Here is a 20,336-nt window from a genome sequence, read left to right as displayed (position 1 = left end):
GTGGAGTTTTCTGCTGCCTATTTCCTATCCGGTCTGGATATAGAAAGTCCTCTACTTGCACATATACTCAAGAGTGACTTTCTACACTGAAAAAAGGGAAACGTTGGCTGAACTTTTCTCCAAAAAAAATTCTTCAAAGTTCTTCTTCAAGTGGTCAAATAAAAAAAAATTAATTTGACTCAACTAAGTTAAAATGAAACTTAACTTAGTTGAGTCAAATGAAAGTTTTTAGATGTGAGGATTTAAATAATTTTTAATTTGATCAGACCACTTTTTGCCGTGTATGTAAAAAACTCATGAGCTGGGCATCTAGTTATTGAGTGCGTGCCAGTGAACAACTGCAGGCGGAACAGCAGGAAAACGTGGAGACTGGAGTCCAGACCACTGGATTCCCACAGAAAGACTACAGATCTGGGGGAGCACGGACTGCCGTGTCTGTCTCTGGAATTTGTGTGCCAGCTTCGACTCAAATGCATTTTACTCACTTCAGTCATATGTGTGATTTGACATCTTATGTTCGACATTTCAGCTACATTTATAGTTACTGAATAGCAGCTGTTCTTGTATCGTTACATTAAACGTTTTTTTTTTTTTTTTGTGAACCGGCGTTGATGCACACAGCTACTTAGCTAATTGATTCAATTGCATTTTATTTTCTGGGTTTCGCTTTTCACAGAGATACTGTCATAAAGACGCTCCGCAGGAGAACAGGGCTGAACCGCATCTTCTACGGTGTGCGTCAGTTTCTGGACTCTGGATGGAAGGTACTATTTCCAAACTGTCGCATCCCAGAGAGACTGTGTCTTTCTATTGGCAAGGGCAATGCAGCAGCCTCAGAGAGTTACGCTATGCCAAGCGAATTATATAACCCCACCGAGGCAGCAAACTCTCACGATACAGTCCTGGGTCTCAGACGCTATCCAAACAGAAATGAAGAGATTGACGTGGCTGCGGGAAGCTTCGGGTTCCTGGACTTTGACTAGGAGCGCTGCGGCTATTTGTTCTGACAGCCGAACTGAACTGGAAACAGAAATGCAAACAGGGGAACCGGAGAGAGAGACAGGTTATTCTCGGGCAGAGCAGGTGTCCTCACGTGAACCCTGTTTTTTCTCTTTCTTTCTCACGCTCAGTGTCTTGTACGCCGAGGCTAGCATGAACTGCTTCCACAACGCTGAACACAACAGTTGACATCCCAGATGGGACGCCATTTAGTTTTAAGATGCACACCGGGAGAGAAGAATGTTCCCCGTACAGATCCGTTTCGCTAGCCGAGCGGCTGCTGTGAACACGTTGGTGATGGTTGTTTCATGGTTGTTTTATTTTTTTGTACGTCGCTTTGGATAAAAGCGTCTGCCAAATGAATGTAATGTAAATGTAATGTTTTATGGTTGCACTAACGTAACCGTACCTGGATGCACAGAAGTAGCCTTTCACAAGCCAAGAGTTGGTATGAGACGGCACAATGACTGAAAATAAACCTTTTCATTGCAAAATCTACCTGTTTTGCAATGTCACTGCCGTCTGGTAGACCGTGTTACATCAGCCTGTCTGCTCTCAGCCATAACATTCAAAGGGTTTGCACATACAGAATGTAAAAAAAACACCCCACAGGTCAACCACATGTTTATTTGATGCATGTGGATTCTGAGAACTTGAACTTTTAGAACAGGGGTGCATAACCCTGTTCCTGGAGATCTAACATCCAGTAGGATCTCACTCCAACCAAAACAAAGAACACCTCATTCAACAGCTAGAGACCTCATTCAGTTGCTGTTTAGTACCAGTGCCAAATTTGGGTTGGGGTGAAAACCTACCAGGAGCAGGGTTGTGCAGCCCTGTTGCTGTTGAAGCTGTTGAATGAGGTGTGCTTTGTTAGGGTTGGAGTGAAAACCTACAGTACGGTAGACCTCCAGGAGCATGGTTGGGCAGTCCTGTGTTAGAAACACATTTTTGCTAAAAACACCCGATTGTGTTTTTAGCAAAGCACAATCAGGATTTTTTTTTCCAGAACACAGATTATTTTGGTGCAAATTTGCACAAATCGTAACAGTTACATAGTGCCCTTTAATATGGGGTAACATGATATTCCTTCTTATCCAGTTCTTCCGACTCTAAAAAACATTCCATGCCACAGGTGTAAAACTCCAGTCCTGGTTTTTTGGGTGTCCTCGGCACAAGTGCTTCATTTAAGTCATTGATTGGCTGAGGAATCCACACACCTTGTTCTCAAGGCCTTAATTGGCAACTGATTGAAAGGAAACCCAAAAAACTTGCAGGCACTGCAGACCCTTTGGGATTCAGTTTGACGCTCCTGTTCTGTGCTGTAAATTAGCTCCTGCTGCTTCTGCTGCCTTAGAGTTTGGCAAATGGCAACGTAACTTAGGCAATACAGCAGGAGGGCATGACAGAGGTTAGGGCACCGGGCTTGTGTTGTAGGATGCAGGTTCAATTCCCAGAAGGGACAATGCCATTATCAGACTGACGGTAAAAAGCAGAACCTGCACACCTTACACATTCCACCATGCCCCACGGCCCCAAAAATCAATTAACAAAGCTGAGATCACAAAAATAACAAAATTTTATTTGCTGCAATTGCATCAGTGCCAAAAAAAGGCTGCAAACATTTCAGTCCAAAGACTTTCCTCTGAAGCTTTCCTTATACGATGCAGAAAAATAAGAGTCAGACAATCGTCTCAATTAACAACAGGTGATGAACAGGCCCACTAATGAAATCTAAATTACTGAAAGACAATTAAGTTTTTATTGAGCTTGTTATCTTAGCCTGTTAGTAGGCCTGGTCATCAGCAGGTGTTAATTAAGACCGTTGGCTGACTAGTCTTCTGTTTTGCATCAGTTTGGCAGAAGCACTGAGGAACTGAAACGTTTGCAGCACCTTTACATTTTATTTTTTGAAATTATTTTTGCACTTCAACAGTGGATTGGGTTTTAACCCGCTTCTAGTTATTTGCTTCATGTCTGCTATTTTTAACATTCTGTGCAGGTACTTGTCAACTTCTAAATTAATCTCTGGTGGTATCATACCTAGGATAACAAATTTTGGTTCTTTAGCTCTTCCAATTTTGAAAGTTCTACATATTTTACTAATTATTTAATCCCAAAATGTTTTAAGTATTGGACAAAAAGTAAAATACAAATTATTCCCATATATATATATCACCACAGTTCCTCCAATAGTTGTATATTTATTTTTATACTTTTTCAGGAAGAAATAATGGCAGTTGTAACACAGCAATGGTGTGGGGTTTCATTGGGAATTACTGAAAGTGTATAATAAATCTATTTTGTGTGTACACTCGTAAGATTTATTCCATTAAGGTTTTGTAAAAGGTTTCACCGGGTTTTCCTTACCAGGAGAAACATGCGATGGTTCTTGGTCGCCACAAGATGGCAATGTCCTCCCTCTTCAATCCATGACGCTTTACGTGGCGCAGGCCAAACCGCAAAGTTCATTGAATGAACACAGCCCGACTCAGCCAATTTACAGTAAGTCGTCTTCTAAATGCATGTATTCATTCTTTATTCATGCGGATTAAACCGTGTGGGGGAAAAAGCGTAACTGCGTGAAAGAAAATCCAGTCTCGGCATAGTGATGGCACAAAAAAATACTGACAGCAGATATTGAACCTGGCCGTGAAACATTATGTCAGGAACACTATGGCTAACGCGTGTAGCTCTGCCACAGTGCCACTGGTACTGAGTCGCTCACTTAAGGAAACGGTATCCCACACTTCTAGGCTCGCCCGCACATTCAGAACTAACCACCAGAGGGCGTTAAGGGTGGTCACCAGACTACACATCGGAGATATCGTTATCTGATGTTGGTTAGCTTTAATTTCACGCTGATAATTAATTTAGTTTTGATAACATTTCAGTGTGTTAATATTACAGAGTATTTGGTTGGACATTAGAGTGTAAATGTCTTTAACCTTCTTACTCATGTGATCAAATTATGCCTACATACTTTTCCAACAAAATGCTGTCATTTTGTTGGACCTCGTGTTAGTTCTTCAAAAGGCAATTTCTGAATTCATTATTCGTTTCTAACAAGCATTTCATGTGGAGGTCCTGCAGAAGCACATTGTTTGTTTAAATTATTGGCTGAATATCATACTGTGTTCAAATTAGTCAACATAAATTGATCAGCTTTCCCGCTGCTCTTTGAATTAAGCAGCAAGAATCACTTGAAGAAATTACAAATGTTCAAACCAGTCATTTATTGTTGTGTATTAAATGTTCATAAATATTACAAATCTATGTATAGTTACAGACATTTAACATAAAAACAATGATATGCTGACTTTTGCTAAATACAATAACAAATGCATTGCAAGCTATAAAAAAAAGACTATTCTCAAGGTTACTAGTTACTGCACAAAAATGCAGTTTAGCTTTATTTTTTGACACAAAATAGTCTTTGCAAAGCTGTTTGGATCAGTTCTGTCCAAAAAAAAAACCCCACATTTTTCAGTTCTGAAACTGTTAGGTACAAAAATCTATATTTATTATATCATAAATAGGTACAAAATGTTTCATTCGGTTTAAAAAAAAAAAAAAGACATGGTATGAATTAACCATATGTACAGTCTGTCACAGCTAGTTAATCTCATTAATGCCAGATACGCATTTGGCATGCTCGCTGAGGGTTTCAGTGGTACTTACTAAGAGAAAAATAATAACATTAGATAGATTTTAAAAAAACAAGCCCTCTGTACTTCAAAATAATCTTACTCCTTATTTCTAAGTAGTTTTTCCTCAATGTACAACTTATTTTAACCTGATGTTCAGCAAGACCAAAACAAAATGAGAACACTGCAAATATTATACTATAATTGAATTATAAATTAGATGGCAGAATATAAACATATTCCAATAGAAAATCCCTTTTAAGACAAAGGGTAAAACCATAAAGGTAAAACTGTTTGCTCTTCTGCTCATCTTTAGCAAGCCTCAGAGGTAAAGCCTCCGTTTCCACAATAACGGGCTGTTGCTTAAATTTATGATAAATTGCATGTAAAGAATGATGGAGTGCAACACTTGATTAAATGCCCATCATTTATGGTACACGAGCTGACCTTAAACCCACACTCTCTATGGTACATGATCTTCCATAAACCCACCCTCTATGGTACACGAGCTGACCTTAAACCCACACTCTCTATGGTACATGATCTTCCATAAACCCACCCTCTGTGGTACATGAGCTGGCTATAACCCCACTCTCTATGGTGTATGCACTGCCATAAACCCACCCTCTATGGTACATGAGCAGGCCATAAACCCACCTTCGACAGAGGATGGACTGACCATATCCCTGACCCCAAACAATACATGGCCTGGCCATTCCTGCTCAGGGTTTTGTTTTACTACAAGCTATGGCAGTTAAGGAATATAACACATTTCAGCAGGAGAAAAAAAATGTCCTTTTCAGACTCGTAGCGCAAGGAAGGCAGGTTTGCTCTGGGATTTAACGGTGGACTCCGGCCCCCCTGCTTCTGACCAGGGTGTAGAAGAGCTGAGGGACGGCCCTGTTCATCTCTGCAGGGTCCTACAGGCAGCCAGACAACAGGGTTCCCAAATGAGAAAGGACATGAGAAAAACTTTATTAGTTTCATGTCCAGGAGGAGCGACTGCAACCAACAGTGTGTGCATACGTGTGTGTTAGCTATGCGTGTGTGTGAGTGTGAGTGTGTTGTGCACTGACCCATTGCTATAGTAATCCACACTCCAATCCAGTCCCTGAGAAGAGGAATCTCTGCACCCTGATTGGCTGTAATCGGTGGGCGGAGTCAAGGCGAGGCCCACTGTTGATGTTCTGCTCAACATGCCCAGGAACTCTGCTTGAGGAAGAAATCCCTAAAAAACAAATAAAAAGAAAAAAAAAATTAGACAGAAACCCCACTGGTTCCAATTTCAGAGAAGACCAATGACAGTCTTGCATACAGTCAGAGCGGTTTGGTCTGGCCAGGCTGTCCATGCCTGTGCACACAGAAAGACCAGGAGAGGCTCCTACACTGAGGACACTGAGCAACAAGGAGCCACTACATAAGACACATCAAACACTGGCGTGTGCATGTGTGTGAGAGAGAGAGAGAGTGTGTGTGTGTGTGTGTGTGTGTGAGAGAGAGAGAGAGTGTGTGTATGTGTGTGTGAGAGTGAGAGAAAGAGGGAGAGACTGTAACACTTATGGGTTGGGTAGAGAGAGAGAGAGAGAGAGAGACTGTAACTATGTGGGTGGTGGGGGGGGGGGGGGTGCGTGGGGGGTGGGGTACTCTCTGGACACACTGAGGGCCTGTCTCAGCTCAGCAGCAGATTGGGGGGGTTGGGGGGGCATTCACGCATTGTACTGAACCCCCCCTCCCCCACCAAAAAAATTCTTTCTCTTCATTCAGTCACAATGGCACCATCTGCCTCTTTTGTGTTCTCCCCCTTAACTGCCTACAGCCAGCCCCAGTCTCACAGGCAGAGTGTGAGTGTGTGTGTGCATGTGTGTGAGATTGTGCGTGCGTGTGTGTGTGTGTGTGTGAGAGAGAGTGTGCGTGCGTGTGTGTGTGTGAGAGAGTGTGCGTATGTGTGTGTGTGTGAGAGAGAGTGTGCGTGCGTGTGTGTGTGTGAGAGAGTGTGCGTATGTGTGTGTGTGTGAGAGAGAGTGTGCGTGCGTGTGTGTGTGTGTGAGAGAGAGTGTGCGTATGTGTGTGTGGTGCAGTGTAGCACTTATGTCACTTATGCCCCTGTAGCAGTGGGAGGAGCTTACCTGTGCTGTGGTTTGGGGGTGGAGCGGAAGCTGATGATGGTGGTTGCCAAAGGGCTGGTGGTTGCCAAGGGGCTTTTGCATGGGAACAAACTGCTGCTGGTGCTGGAGGCTAACACCCCGCTGCATTGTGGGGTGTGGGGGAGGGGACGAGGCGGCCATGTTGGCTCTAGGAAGAGACATTGAGGACGCCATGTTGGCTCCAGGGAGAGGCATCTGTGATGCCATGTTGGCTCCGGTCAGAGACATCAGTGACGCCATGTTCGCTCCAGGGAGAGACATTGGGGACGCCATGTTGGCTCCAGGTAGAGACATCGGGGACGCCATGTTGGCTCCAGGGAGAGGTGTTGGCATAGGGGCGGTGGGACGCAGGTGTTGGGGGTGAGAGCGTTCGGGGTAAACCCCACTGTTTGCCTGTCCTGACCTGGGGAACGCTGGCGACTGGGAGCCCTGCGGAGCGGTGACTTCACCCGACTCGTAGTAGCTCTGGAAACGACCCAAACGAAAAAGACAGAGGAAAAAACGACCGCGTGACGAACAGACAAAGGAAGTGTTTAATGGGTCCAGTTCAGGGACGGACAAAATTAGATTAAAAAAGCGTACCTTTTTATTTTGCTAGAAAATAGAAAAATGTATCTCAAAACATGCATCTACTAATAACAATCAAAATGGTGGAAGTGTAGGTCAAACTGCAGGTGGCACAGAGGAATAAACCATACAGAAAAGGAGGAGGAAATCTGAATTTCAAATGAAAGGTAAAAGACGTGGCCGCGCTTACCTGGGACACCAGGTTGGCTCTGTAGGCTGCCAGCTGCTTCAGGTACTCAGTCTTGGCCACTTCGGTCTTCCTCTTGTACAGCTACAGAAAGCAAGCACACACACCCTCATTACCCACGATGCTCCACAGAGCCGCGCCTGGCTCGTTATCGCCGTCCACCAGCAGGGGGCAGCACCTGTTTCTGCTCGTCCTCCAGCCCGTCCCAGGTGGAGGCCACGATCTTGGACACCTCCCCGAAGGTGGCGCTGGGGTTCTGGCCCTTGATGGCGGCCTGCGTGTCGCGGAAGAAGAGGGCGTAGGCCGAGACCGGCTTCTGCGGCTCGTTCGGGTCCTTCTTCTTCTTCTTCTTCTGCACTTTGGGCGGCTTCCCCAGGTCTGCGGCCTGCCTTTTCTCTGCTCCGCCCCCCTGCGAGACCACGCCCTTCATTACCCGCCGAAAAAAACCCAGTTCAGGTCAAAACCACCACAGCACAGGAGAATGGATCTTTATTCATTCAAATCATCTCTGAATTTTATATATATATATATTTTGAATACAAATTTGGCATCTCCAAATCCAAAAAAAAAGCCAGGTCATGTAGTAGAGGCAGAAACTCCATAGGTTTTCATGACCAGGTTTGGATATGGTGCAGGATATGGACCAGGATATGGTGTTAGATACGATCTAGTCTGTAGGTGAAGCGAGCACTAGGTACACTTTAGTGGCAGGAAAATGGTGAACATTGTCGGGCTGAATGGCCTGCTCTCATTAGTACGTTATGTTACGTTAAATACCAGTGATCCCCAGAGATTATTATTGGCTGTATTTCCTGAGGTACACTCAGGCCCCCGAGCCGGACGGATATTGACCTTCAGGACCCCGTCAGCCTCGTCTTCCTGCGTGGAGCTGCTCGGGGACGGCGACCTGCGCTTGCTCCCCGGCGGGGACGGCGAGCCGTGAACCACGTCGTTCCCACTCAGCCCAAGATGCGCGCTGAGCTCCGATTGGTTGATTGTGGTCAGCTGACCGTGCTGAACCATCACCGATTGGATGCAGGGCCTGAAGTCGTCCACTTGCGGGTAGGCTCCACACTGGGAGGAGCTAGTCTTGCGCAGCATCTGCGAAACGAGTCGAAGCATTAATGATGGGACCTGCAGTGGAGAGGGGACTTAGGGACTGGCAAAAAATATATTTACTTTCCTGGAATTTTGTTCAAAACTGACTCATTACACACAAATAGTATCACAAAAAATGTCAGATGTGCCTTACGGTTTTTCCATACACAAAGAGGAAGAAATGAAAAAAGAATGAGCTGTTTGTGCTGAAATTCTTTCGTATTGAGTCAGATGTCACAGACGAAAGCAACAGATCTGTCCTACTCTTGCTGCCGATTTGGCAAAATAAAAAATAAAGACACATGTACTGCACCGCTTGTCCGCTTTCAGATCTTCAACTGAGTCTGTTTTTAGTTTCACTCCGTCCCAGAGAGTTATAGCTGGCTAATAGTTGGGCAGAATATTCAGTTCTATTGCTTTACACAGGTTAATGGAAACTGAAATGGAATTATATTTTGCAACACAAAAAACCTTTCACAGTGTACAATTTACAACACTACAAGTTGAAAACGCAAAACCAAATTATTGTACATTGTAAAATTAATAATAAGTGTAATCGGGACTCGTATAAGAGTTGATCTGACACTGAACATTTTACTGCAAACCCATGTGTTTGTTTGACTCTTTTACATGAGTTCAGAATTTTATGACGGTCCCCACAGTCCTGCGGCTCATCGTCCTGACAGACATCCATTAATCTGACCCTTACTTCACTAAAAACACACAGAACAACTTCTCTCCTGCTAGACATCTCAACTCCAACAACTCAGCCCCTGACACTGAAGAAACCCCACATCCATGGAGACCAATCGCAGGTCACTGAAGGAGAGAAGGCCGCTGTGTCTTTGCGATCTGATGTTCAGAGATAATTCACCCAATCATCTCCTCCCGGCTACACCACAGCTGCATGCGCCTGCCGGTCGCCTGGCAACAGTAACTCACAGAGACCCCCGATGGACGTTCCGCTGTATCGCAGTACATTAAGGGGAGAAGAAGAGGGGATTCGTGACTGAACTCTCACACCTTCCGTCTCGTATATAATTCAGTTCTTTTCAGCTCGCTTTGTTGTTTACGAACATAAAAACGTAAATTAGAATTATACAGACTAATAATACACATAACCGAGGTGAAATGACTGCTGTCCGTCCAGTCCTCTCCCATACCCCCCCCCCCACCCCCCCGTGAGACCCATCTTTCATAACCCCAGTCTTCTATCCCAGAATGCTCTCTACCTCTCAACATTCTTCACCTATATTCATTTTTTTGCGATGTAGAAATTGTCGCTTGATAAATGTTGATTTTTGTTACGTCAGCAATCTCAAGTCAACATATTTTGCAAAAAATATCTGCTATATGAATGTAATGCAATATCATGCAATGCACAAGCACAGCTCCCAAAACTCCAGTGCTGGCTGAAGGGGTCACGTTATTTACAGGTAAAAGCAAATGAGTTTATCAGTGTAGCCGCCCAAACGCGGACGGGACAGAACGTTGACACATCGGCGTAGTTACAGCACACGGAGGGAGGGAGGGAGGGAGCTTGCATAAGCCAGCGCCGTGCAAAAGGGTTAAGTTGGATCCGGTGAGACTCACACAACCTCAACCAGAGCGTGTGACAAATTCTGAAACGGGGCCAACGGTTAAGATAATTTGGTCACGCTTACTGTTCAGAACGTGCGAGGACAGCAGCAGGGGGGTGAGAGGGGGGTTTCGGTTTATGTAACTGTGAGAGTGCTGCTGCAGGGCTGGTTAACCACAGCTAGTCAGGCTGCCCTTTAGGGCCCAGCGCTACGCTGCTCAGCCCGGGCTCTTCACATAAACACCAAACCCCCGCGCTGACTTTCATTTCTCCCGTCAATAAAGGCCAGTATTTATTTGATGTGTTTTCTCACACACATGTATGTGTGTTTACACTTTCATATTCTCAAAGAGATGCTCTTTAAAAGCTATTTTTCCAGATGATAGTAACATTTTTGTTTACATTTAACATAAAACAGATCATTCAATTGAAATACATTCAAAATACTTTTAATGCAAGATGTACTCTTTTAAAAAACTACATCACTGTTTGAAAGTAGCCAGTAATGTGCAAAATAGTTGCATACTGGTGTAATGCACAATCACAAGAACAATCCCTGTACTTAGTTCACATTACACCCAACAGTGATAGATGGACTGATGCCTCTGCCCCTCTCAGTTTCTCTGAACACAGAAGACAGACTCACAGCTGACAGGAAACTGGGGGCCGGACCTCCATCTTGGCTCAAAGTGTTGGAGATGGTCACCTCGGGCGAGTCCATTCTGTAGGGGTGGAAGGGGTGCAGTCCGCTCTGAGTGACGGGGGTGCGCAGGGAATGGTACGTTCCGGGCTCTGACTCTGTTCGTGGGGGCAGTGTGAGCTCGGGGAGGGCGGGGGGCGTGATAGGGGGGATGTTGAAGTCATCGTCCCCCAGGCTGGACACAGGGTACGCCTGCCGATAGAAGATAAAGAACAACACTGAATCATGTCCATCAGACGCTCGTGCCCAGAGTGGTTTCCAGAAGCACACACAAGCAGGCCGAGGCAATGAGCACAGCTGATGCCGAGACACCAGCGTCATAAGGGACAGCCGTCATCAGCACATAAAGCTACAGCATAATGTACAACACACATAAAGCTACAGCATAAACTACAACACACATAAACTACAACATAAAAAACAAAACACATAAACTACAACATAAACTACAACACACATAAACTACAACACACAAAGCTACAACACAAACGACAACACACATAAACTACAACACATATAAACCTGCAACACACATAAAGCTACAACACAAACTACAACACACATAAACTACAACACAAACTACAACACACATAAACTACAACACACATAAACTACAACACAAACTACAACACACAAACTACAACACACATAAACCTGCAACACACATAAACTACAACACACACAAACCTACAACCTACCTACAACACACATAAACCTACAACACACACAAAGCTACAACACAAATAAAACCAACAACACACATAGACCAACAACATAGCAGAGGCGAGAGAAAGATTGAGGATGTAGATCTCTATGCAGCGCCTGGGTCTGAGGTATACTGGGTATGTTAAACCCATGTAAACCCAGTGCTCAGAGTTCAGCGCTAGCTCAGCCTCAATGTAAACAGGTGTGATTTCAGTCCACAGAGAGATGTGGCCAAAAGGAGGGCCACTAGTAATAAACACTTAATAACACTTAATAAACACTTAATAACACTCGATAATAAATAATACTAAAGAATAAATCTGGCGGGTTGATGCTTTTGACCCCTAGGCTTGCACATCAAAGAGTGTTTTAACTCTGTAGGAACGTGTGATTGTAGAAATGAAATGAAACAATCGCCACTACTTCCCCTTGGCTTCACACAGCTCAGATAGTGAGCTTTGGTAAATGTGATTCACGTTGTGCTTAGACAGCACAAACCCAGCCCCGTTCTTGGGGATCTACCATCCTGTAGGTTTTCACTCCAACCCTAACAAAACACACCTCACTCAACAGCTAGAGCTCTCATTGAGCTGCTAATTAGAGGAGTCAGGTGAGCCAAATTAGGGTTTAAATGAAAGCCTACAGGATGGTGGATCGACAGGGGTTGGGCAGCCAGGGCTAAGACTGTGAATGTGGAAATGGATACGATCTGTCTCGCTCCCTCTCTCTCACTCTCTCTCTCGCTCTCTCTCTCTTTCTCCCTCTCTCTCTCTCGCTCTCTCTCTTTCTCTCTCTCTCTCTCTCTCTCTCGCTCTCTGCATTTCTCCTCCTGTGCAGAAAGTGCAAACGATTAAAGGAAGTAACAGAGAGATGTGTGAAAAGAGGCATTAAAAGCTTTGTACATTTAAACCACGAAATCTAGCGCTGTGTTTCACTTTCGCTTCGAAAGACAAACCTTCATAAATAATATGTGATTCTTGCAAGCAACACACATTAACACTTTTAACAAAAGCGAAAACTGAGAAAAATGCTATAACAGGAGAACGGAAATATTTCTTCTGAACCTTATAAAAGCTTTAACTACAGTAAAGCAATTACTTAATAACTATACAAATGTTATGTTTTCAGTGTTATACCAAGGCATAACATTGCCTTTCAAGTTGCTTTGGAGTCATTTGAAGTGTGTTTTCTTACTTTTGAACATGAAAACGATAAAACTGACTTTAATATTGGAAACTGCGGAACGTGAGCCCTCTGCTCCAGAGCATCAGAGAGCAGCGGAGAGCAGTAGAGAGCATCAGAGAGCAGCGCAGAGCAGCCGAGAGCAGCAGAGAGCAGTGGAGAGCAGCAGAGAGCAGCGCAGAGCAGTAGAGAGCATCAGAGAGCAGCGCAGAGCAGCAGAGAGCAGCGGAGAGCAGCAGAGAGCAGCGCAGAGCAGCAGAGAGCAGTGGAGAGCAGCAGAGAGCAGCAGGTCACCCACCTGGCAGACCGGGGTGAAGTCCTGGATCGGCTCGCTCATGCTCATGTACATGTTCTCTCTGTCAAACTGCAGACACAAGAGCAGCAAACACTCAGAAAGCTTTTAACCATTACATTCTGAGCGAGAGAGATGCAGAGGGAAAAAAATGAAAGAGAAAAAAATGGAGGGGAGAGAGACTGAGAGAGAGACAAATAGAGAGAGAGAGAGAGAAAGAAAAAGAGATGAGCAATTTGTCAGGTGCCTGTGCCTTAGTGGAAGTATCCTTCAGTACAGCGCATGATTAGCCATGGAGGTTAACCAATCAGCTGTCTGACCATTTAGTGGCCTACCAGAACAAACACACTTTATTCGATAATCAGCTCTCGTGTTCATAAATGACTTTGCACCAAAAGCAAAACTGATCATTTTACTGTCTAAAAAATTGAAAAAAAGGGAAATGTAAAACGACATATCTTACACATCTTTATCTTGTCTATCTTCTCACCAAATTGATTTGTTATAATCACAATAAAACATGATTGCACAGGGTTTTTAATTTCCTGTAAAACTGTGGCAACGGGGTTTCTAGGTCAGGTGGCTTACAACACCTTTGACCACACTTCTGCATGCGGTATTACCAATCGCCCTGGCAACATCCGCTCCTCCCCCGCCCTGTCCGTTATAGGGAAACTCCGCCCCAAATATCATGGTCTGGCACGATCCGTCTTGCCCTCTGAATAATTGGCGTGACCCATATTTCATGTGTCAAAACAAAATCTTACGCCTTTATCTTCAAAAGAGCTTTTGAAGTGACGGGTCTTAACTGGGATGCAAGTCCTCTTCTCATAGTTTCAGTCAACAGACGTGTCGTGTAAGCGCAACAGATCTACTCTTTCCCCTCAATTCCTGAAGTCACAGCGACATTATTAAGGATTTCACTGAAGGTCTTGTTCTAGATTAATCTGAACCACAAAATACAAAACCAGACTTCTAACCGTTACAACACATGGACACTGTTGTAACTACACCTTAACAACATTCACGGGACAAGCCAAATTTAACCGGACTAGTGACTCCATGGATTTCGATTACGCCCAATAAACACAAAGACAGTAAGCGCAGCGCCTGCCTCTATTTACCAAGCGAAGTGAATGAGGTGAATAGCACACGACTGTTCCTATATTACCCACGACCAAGCTATTTATAGCCAGAAATAATTTAGCGTGATTAAGGGTTTACACTGGCGATGCCACGCGGGGGTAATTACAGCAGAGCTTTCAGCGTTTCCACGGAAACGGCGGCACACGAACTGCCCCCTGGAAGCCGGGGACCCCAAGCAGGGCAACGTGAGGACAGGGAACCCCTTCAAACGCCCTTCATCTGCAAAACAACCACCGAAAAGGCTCCGGCACACGCAGGCCCGAATCTGAACATCCTGTTCAATTACATTACAGTAAATAGAACCCCCCCCCCCCCCCCCTCGCCCCCGCCCCCGCCCCCGCCCCCGCCCCCGCCAGCCATGCAATTTACACTGCTGTGGTGAATCATTCACAATTCAATTCTGCATCAGAATCACTTTTCTTAAAACCTCAGTCCTCTCTTGGGATGACAGACTGGTGCTCTGCAAGCTGCTCGTGACAGGGCGCAATGAAAAGGTCATTCAGGGTCTGAATCTCACACACAAACTCACACACACCAGGCTGTTCCAAAAATATCCCACCCCCATCTAATTAAAAAAAAAACTGTTTTAAGAATTTCACACAGTCAGCGTCACACTTCACAAATTTAAAAGCATTTACCCAGGAGGTGAATCTGGCGAGTTTCTAAAACACTGAAGTGTATAATCACACCCTTAAAACTGACCGACCCTGAGAGGGAGCTAACAGCTAACTATTAGTCTTATTGTAACAGATAATTTCAAATAAATTATTATTATTATTATTATTATTATTATTATTATTATTATTCAAGAAGAAGAAACAATCATATCTTTTTCATAAACCCAGGCACTGTATTTGCAGTACAAACGAATAATTGATTACATTGCATCTTCGGATAGTAAATCCTTCTACTCAGTGGAAGAAACACAAACGGCTAGCTGTTAAAACAATCTTGATGTTGTCGGGAATTGAAAAACTATTTTAGGGAAAGAAATGATCATTACAGTATACCTGGCATCATTGTGGCTTTTGAGAAAAAGATGTTTCACATTGTTCACGGACTTTGCAGGATTTCCTTACTGCAACATCACAAAAAGTAAACACATGATCTCGTGAAATTGAGAAATCGCTGTTGACGAATTCATAACCATGCACCTACGTTTAGAAGGGATGAAAGCGTGAAGGAAGTAAACACGGAAAAGGTTTTTGACAAAAAAGTGTTTACCTCCGTTCACACTCTCTCACACACGCACACTCTCATTCATTCATTAATTAATTCATGTATTCGCTCTTTATTTCGAATAAGGTGCGACTGGGTTGGCTCTTATTGAAAAGACAGCAGCTAAGTGTAAATAATCATGTAAGGCACGCCAATTAATCGTAGTGTGTGTGAGCTAAAATACTCTGGACTAAACTGTGGATAAACTCAAATTACACCTGTTAGCTTTTTCGCGATTACTGCATAGTAGGCTACACTCAAACATCAACTCGTTCTAATACGAAGGTATACGAACCCTGCTCGCGGAAAACTTCATCGTAGCTCGCAAACCAACAGGTCCAGTAATTCACGGCGTTGCATTTCCCTTAGAGTAAATGTGCAGGCTCTCAAGGCAGCAAATAAACTGCGAACAATACAACTTAGTTTTCGTGCTGTCCGAAACGGTGAAATGCGTTCCCCTTCTTTCCATACGAGTGGACTGGACTGGACTAATAACATTGGGTATTAGGTATGTTTGCATTATTAAAACATACGCGTGGATGCGTTTTGAATAATCCCAACTTCTTGAGGTGGCTAAACTTTTGTTGCTGTAAATATGCGTCAACGACGCAAAGAGTAATTTAAAGTTAATCACCTGGTTGCAATATAGAGGGTCAAAGCGAAGCGAGGGTTCCGGACAGGAAGGGTCTGTTGCTGATGGAGGCGGTATCAAACTGTTCTGTGGAACCGGAGGAGGGTAAAATCGCACGTCCATTTCATCAGATCTACCAAATCACCTGTTTCCCCACTTACTTCTGTTTTCGCTGTAAGGTAACGATTCGGCAACAAAAAAGGGGAGTCGTTGCGTTAGTAAAAGTTCGACATTTGCAGTGTCGATTTACAGGAACACTTCGATGCTTACACATCCGTTTGCGGTTTCGCAAAAAAAAAGAAAGGAAAAGGAAACGGATGCCACAAGCTTTGAAATGATGAATTATGACAAATGATCGCGTTGTCCGTCTAAACTGGTTTCCACTCCAGAAAGTTGTTTTATCCTCAGTTTTATGAAAACAGAAACCTCGCGCAGTTCGCAAGAGGGACAGTTTCATTCGCTTCTCACCCCTCTCACTATTTACACAAAAGGCTCGTGCTGACTAGCAGGAGGTAAGGCGCGTGTGCTCGAGTGGTCCACAGGGGGCGCTACGGTGCGCGTGCACATCAACAATATTGGGCTATTATATACGAAATTAACGCTTTTTCTGAAGTATGTCTGGCGCAAAGGCAAAATGGTTTGTTAAATTTGACATTTCATTTTGGACATTGCATTTAGGCTATTAAGCTGGACCAATAATGCAAGTTGTCAAGAGAAGAACTATAACAAAATGAGAGGCAAATAGTACATGCTAATTTGATCAGACCTTTTTTTGCATATTACTCGACCACTATAATTATCTCTCTGGGAGATCCCCCAATGCATCCATGTTACTGTTTAGCCTTACTTTAAGTCTGACACCGGGCTGGCCTGCGGATGAGTCACCCTAACGCTGATGTAACAGTCATTACGTAACAATCAAATGAATGGAGTTCTAGAACACACTGACTTATCATTTTGAAGAAAAAGAAGAATAAAAAAAACATTCCAAAAAGACCTGCACTTCAAAGGGTTAAAACATTTGTACACAGTACAATCTCCAGTGTCATAGCAACTCTCATAGAGTAACTTTTAACTTGAATAGAGTAAACATCTTCTTCTTATGAGAAGCCAGAAGGTAAAATATCCTCTTCCTCCACTCTGAATAATGATGCTTCCAAGTCATGGAATAATTAAAAAAACCATTTATAAAATAGCATCAAAATATGCTTTTTGAAAGATTGACTTATATAATATTTCTTTAAAAATTCTATAAAAATAAATAAATGAGAAGAAGCAAACTCATTGCAATTACTGTGAAAACATTTAATGGGGGTTTGCAGAGTCTATGAGACAACAGATACTTTCTGAAAGGATTATACCCGCATAAATAGGACATTCTTAGGGGATTACTCACTTGTGAATAGGTCAGTGTGTGTGGCTGACATTTCCCTTCAGACGGCCTTGACCTTTTAGCAATAATGCACATTGTATCTGCAGCCACGTGTGTCCTCAGATCCACTCAGCACTGAAGCTCTGCAGACAGACGCTCATCTCACCCAGAAGCAGAGACCGATCTGATTTTGAAACAGAGACTGATCTGATTTTAAAACAGAAACTGATCTCATTTTAAAACAGAGACTGATCTGATTTTGAAACAGAGACTGATCTGATTTTAAAACAGAAACTGATCTAATTTTAAAACAGAGACTCATCTGGTCCCAAGACAGAGACTCATCTCGCTCTGAAACTAAGACTGATCCTACTCTAAAACAGGCTCTCTACATTCACTCTGCAGTAGATCCGCGTCTCACTCTGTGGATGTACTGAGATCACATGGGCATTTTCTCACTTCATTGGAAGCCTGTACATTGCGCATACATTTAGCCGATGCTCTTACCCCAGATAGCAAGCGACTCCGGACCGGATCTGTGCCAGGCCCGGCCCGGCAGTGCCGACTTTGGGCCAGCACCGGCCCAGATCTGGCCCGGGACAGTATCTGGAGAAACAAGAATGGCCAATGTGTACCAACACCCATGAGTATTTATAAAGGCTATTGAATATATTGTGTTCAAAGTAAAATAAGTGAGTACAAATAAGACTAAAGGGAAGTTGAATAATAAAAACAGTGGATAGTGAGAATATGTTCAAAACAGGCTAGTTCCCAACGACACATTCCGTTCGAGCTGATAGTCACAGCGGAATTCCACAGCTTGTATAAAGTCATATCTGCAGCAGTTGATTCCACAGCTTGTATAAAGTCATATCTGCAGCAGTGGATTCCACAGCTTGTATAAAGTCATATCTGCAGCAGTGGATTCCACAGCTTGTATAAAGTCATATCTGCAGCAGTGGATTCCACAGCTTGTATAAAGTCATATTTGCATCCGTGGATTCCACAGCTTGTATAAAGGATCTGCAGCTCCTCTCGGGAATCATACATAAAGCCTGAGACAGAGCTGCCTGTTCCCACTACCCTCAGCTAGGCCAGACCGATCCAGACCGAACAAAGACATGTCATCGTTCATCTCATCTGACTCTTACACTGCCAGCGTGCGGAAAACCCTAACCCTAACCCTCCTCTTACAATAAAACCAGGGTTCTGGTGACAGGTAGCGTACGTTAGTTTTTCTTTATGGGATAATAGAACATAACTGGGTCATGTTTTTTAAACGGCTCATTTTATTGCTTCGGTTTTGTTTTCTTTTCTAGATTCATTTAAAAATGATTTATTGTTTTCCTTGGTTCCAGCTGAAGAAGATAAAACAAAACAAATGACAACAAGCCAAATCTGTATTGTATAAAAGTAAATTTAAGGAAATGATTATCAAAGAACTTGAAAAAAGAAAAAAGCAAGCATTAAATGGATATGAATCACACATAACATAGATTGTTTAAGAAACCAAAGTGTTATCAAAATTTTTAACAGTTATCAAAAAAAAAAAATTTTCAGTGTTTTTTAAAAAATGTAACCAAAGGCACAGTTCACGACTGCCGGAAAGGAGAGGTCCTTAGGAAAAGAAGCGATGAAAAACCAAACAAACATAACGAGACCCTGGCCACTGCTGGTGTGCTACCATTATACGGTGCAAACACACACATCCAATCAATAAAGGATTCTAATTCTCAAAGCCGGCGCACTTTCAGGGCTATTTTAATCTTAGGAAAATAATTTCTGAGTTCTACGTAGCCTCCGTTCCCCCGACGCCAGTGGGTCTCGGAGTCTCCGCCGTTTCTCACGGTGAAAATACGCGTGAGTTGAGACTAAAGGGTGATATTAGGTAAGCTCGCCCTCCCCCCACCCTCGCCACCCCCGCTCGTTCCAGTTTTACTGAGTGAAGTGGTTAATGTGCTCCAGTTACAGACTGCCACTCGCTGCATAGGCACAGCCCTCGTGTGTGATGGTAATTACGGGCAAGTAAGCGGAAGGACTCCACCACAATGACTTAATCTTCACTTCCCTGTGTCCGTGCCTTAATTTAACACCCCAACTGACCATCTGAGCCGCTGACTCCGCTGAATGTGATTGGATAAGAGAATATCAATGTAAGTCAAATACAGCAAGGGCAAGTACAGTAAGAGAACGCGATGCAATCGGAGAGCATGGCATGGCATTGCTGAAATTATTAGCATGCGTTGACATTTAATTGCTCCGCACATCGATTGTGCTTCAATTTCCGGCCACAAAGAGGGTTTTATCTTCAAAAACATTCAAATGCTCATCGGTATTTTAAGTGTTTGACTGCACAATAGCTGTAGTTGATTAAATGCATGTTTTTCCCCCTCTTAAGAGCCCAAAAGAGCTCTCTCATTAGACTTTGTGATTTCCTGCAGAGGGCCCTGACACTAGAATATGGTTCTGTATCTATCTGTCCGTCTGTCCGTCCATCTCATCTCATCTCATCTCATCTCAACTCATCTATCTATCTATCTATCTATCTATCTATCTATCTATCTATCTATCTATCTATCTATCTATCTATCTATCTATCATCTCCTTTCCCTTTGGGCAGATTTACATTTCCACTGGGATTCCTGGCATTTACATCATTACGCACATCCTGCCAGTACAAAATTCAGAACAACATGAATATTGTTATATCAACTTCATGCAATGAGATAGATATTTTAATCACTTACAGTATATTCACTGTACTAAGATGCATAACCATCTTTGGGAAACAAATTTCAGTTTTCCCTGCTGATATGTTTTTTTTTTTTCCAGCAGTCACCCCTCTCTCACCTTCCTTCTGCCCTTTCAG

At 43.5% G+C, this 20,336-nt stretch overlaps 1 protein-coding gene and 1 long non-coding RNA gene across 5 annotated transcripts; one reads left to right on the top strand and one right to left on the bottom strand.

Moving 5' to 3' along the window:
• The first annotated feature begins 2,839 nt into the window (after nucleotides 1–2,839).
• On the top strand, nucleotides 2,840–8,447 carry LOC118232847. The gene is made up of 3 exons (XR_004766411.1): nucleotides 2,840–3,001; nucleotides 3,373–3,504; nucleotides 8,362–8,447. It is a non-coding gene; the product is annotated as an uncharacterized LOC118232847 (long non-coding RNA).
• Nucleotides 4,219–16,573, bottom strand: LOC118232846 (thymocyte selection-associated high mobility group box protein TOX-like). 4 transcript variants are annotated; one of them, XR_004766410.1, is made up of 10 exons: nucleotides 16,099–16,573; nucleotides 13,107–13,172; nucleotides 10,868–11,113; nucleotides 8,397–8,645; nucleotides 7,723–7,968; nucleotides 7,548–7,628; nucleotides 6,773–7,255; nucleotides 5,723–5,874; nucleotides 5,161–5,566; nucleotides 4,219–5,093 (listed from the first exon to the last, which is right to left on the bottom strand). XR_004766410.1 is itself a non-coding variant. In XM_035428013.1 (9 exons), exons 1-9 carry the CDS (start codon nucleotides 16,216–16,218, stop codon nucleotides 5,551–5,553), a joined length of 1,659 nt encoding a protein of 552 aa, XP_035283904.1. In that variant the 5' UTR covers nucleotides 16,219–16,573; the 3' UTR covers nucleotides 4,219–5,550. The 4 variants fall into 4 exon arrangements, 3 of the variants coding, with proteins under 3 accessions (XP_035283904.1, XP_035283905.1, XP_035283906.1); XM_035428013.1 differs by having other exon boundaries at nucleotides 4,219–5,566; XM_035428014.1 differs by having other exon boundaries at nucleotides 4,219–5,566; nucleotides 7,723–7,953.
• Between the last annotated feature and the right edge of the window lie 3,763 nt (nucleotides 16,574–20,336).

This window comes from Anguilla anguilla, chromosome 8 (assembly GCF_013347855.1).
Source record: "Anguilla anguilla isolate fAngAng1 chromosome 8, fAngAng1.pri, whole genome shotgun sequence".
In the NCBI taxonomy this organism is placed as follows: Eukaryota; Metazoa; Chordata; class Actinopteri; order Anguilliformes; family Anguillidae; genus Anguilla; species Anguilla anguilla.
Note: the sequence above shows the minus strand (reverse complement) of the source record. Positions and strands in the feature narration are given on the sequence as shown.